At 60.0% G+C, this 1,364-nt stretch overlaps 1 protein-coding gene across 1 annotated transcript in view; it reads right to left on the bottom strand.

Annotated features, from left to right (window-relative positions):
* The window catches only part of Fgd5 (FYVE, RhoGEF and PH domain containing 5), a 97,476-nt gene extending 96,456 nt beyond the window's left edge, over nucleotides 1-1,020 (bottom strand). Inside the window, exon 1 of the mRNA XM_029478584.1 lies at nucleotides 919-1,020. Within this exon, the coding sequence (XP_029334444.1) occupies nucleotides 919-931 (13 nt within the window). The 5' untranslated portion in view covers nucleotides 932-1,020. The remainder of the gene's footprint in view (nucleotides 1-918) is intronic.
* Between the last annotated feature and the right edge of the window lie 344 nt (nucleotides 1,021-1,364).

Genomic DNA, 1,364 nt, shown 5'->3' with positions numbered 1-1,364 from the left:
GCCACCGCCACCGCCACCGCCACCGCCACCGCCACCGCCACCACCACCAACAGCAGCAGTAACAGCAGCAGGATATGGTTCCAAGACAGCCAAAATGGTGGCTTCCTGTTTCTTTGGGGATGTGTGTTGGGAAGTGTGGCATTGAACAGGGTGCTTGGTGAGGAAAGGGTTCCTGTTCTGCTCAACGATAGCAGTAAAAGAAAACAGGGTGCAACCGCGTGGAGCAGGCAGGTCTCAGGATTACTACCTAGCGCGCGCTCATCTTTGAGAACTTTCCTGTGCACAGCAGCTGGGAATCCAGATTCCAGGCACCGCCCATCTGANTGAGGCTCACTTTCTCAATCTGCTAAATGGCACTCCTCGGCAAAGATCGCTAAATTTCTTTGAGAACACTTTTGTGTTTCCCGGAATCCCTGACCTGGTGAAGTCTGATTCACAGACTGAGACCCGAGGGGGAATGGGGTAAGAGGGACGCTGACGCTCCTGGGAGTAACGGGGCCTCGGACCGGTAGTGGAGCCCGGGCTGAGGGTTTTAAGAGGGGTGCATCTAGAGGAACAGCCCAAGCTTCCTAACTCAACCAAGGAGCTCCCGGTGTTTGGTGGCAGAGCGGGGTGTGTCGAGCCCTGGAGTGCCAGAACAGACTGGCGTCGGCGCCCGGGAGCCAAATGCGGCCACCAAAGGGTGATCGAGGACCTGCTGGGACCCAAAGGACAGAAGGGGAAGGATTGGGTGTTGGAGGGCACGACTTGGAAGGCGGGGTGTCCTGGTTTCTGAGGGGACCCTTCCTCGGGGGACAACGGCGAGGTGCGTGGGAGAGAACACCCGAACTCTGGGCTACTAGAGAGGGGAACCCGGGTCCCGCAAGCTCCACTCGCAGAGCCTGCCGCCGGAGCGCGGAAGGTGGCGCGGGCTCCTACCTGCTCTGTGCATCTTCCACCGCGGAGCCCGAGGCTGGTCGCTGCGTACTGTGCGGGTCCGTCTGTCGGAGTCCCACTGCCGCCCAGTCCACCGCNCCCGCGCCCGCCCTGGCCCGGCCCGCCCCGGGCGCAGCACTCCGCGGCAAGGCGAGGGGCGCTGGGCGCGGGGCTCGGGTTGGGCGGGGCGTCCGCTCAAGCTCGGGGCTCCAGGCTCCGGCCGCGCCTCCGCCCCCTCCTAGATGTTTCCTCCCGCTCCCGAGAGGAAGGCTTTTTTTTTTTTTTTTTTTTTTTTTTTTCCAAAGTGTCCTATGTCATTCAAAATGTTGATTATAAAAACCTGCCCCGCCTTTGTTTTTTTTTTTTTTTTTCTGTGCTGTCAGAGACCGAGGGTCCCGGCGTCCCCACGCACACTTAAAGGGGCCGGGGCTATGATCAAGGAGACCAAA

This window comes from Mus caroli, chromosome 6, assembly GCF_900094665.2.
Source record: "Mus caroli chromosome 6, CAROLI_EIJ_v1.1, whole genome shotgun sequence".
In the NCBI taxonomy this organism is placed as follows: domain Eukaryota; kingdom Metazoa; phylum Chordata; class Mammalia; order Rodentia; family Muridae; genus Mus; species Mus caroli.
This window is presented reverse-complemented; position numbering and strand designations above follow the sequence as displayed.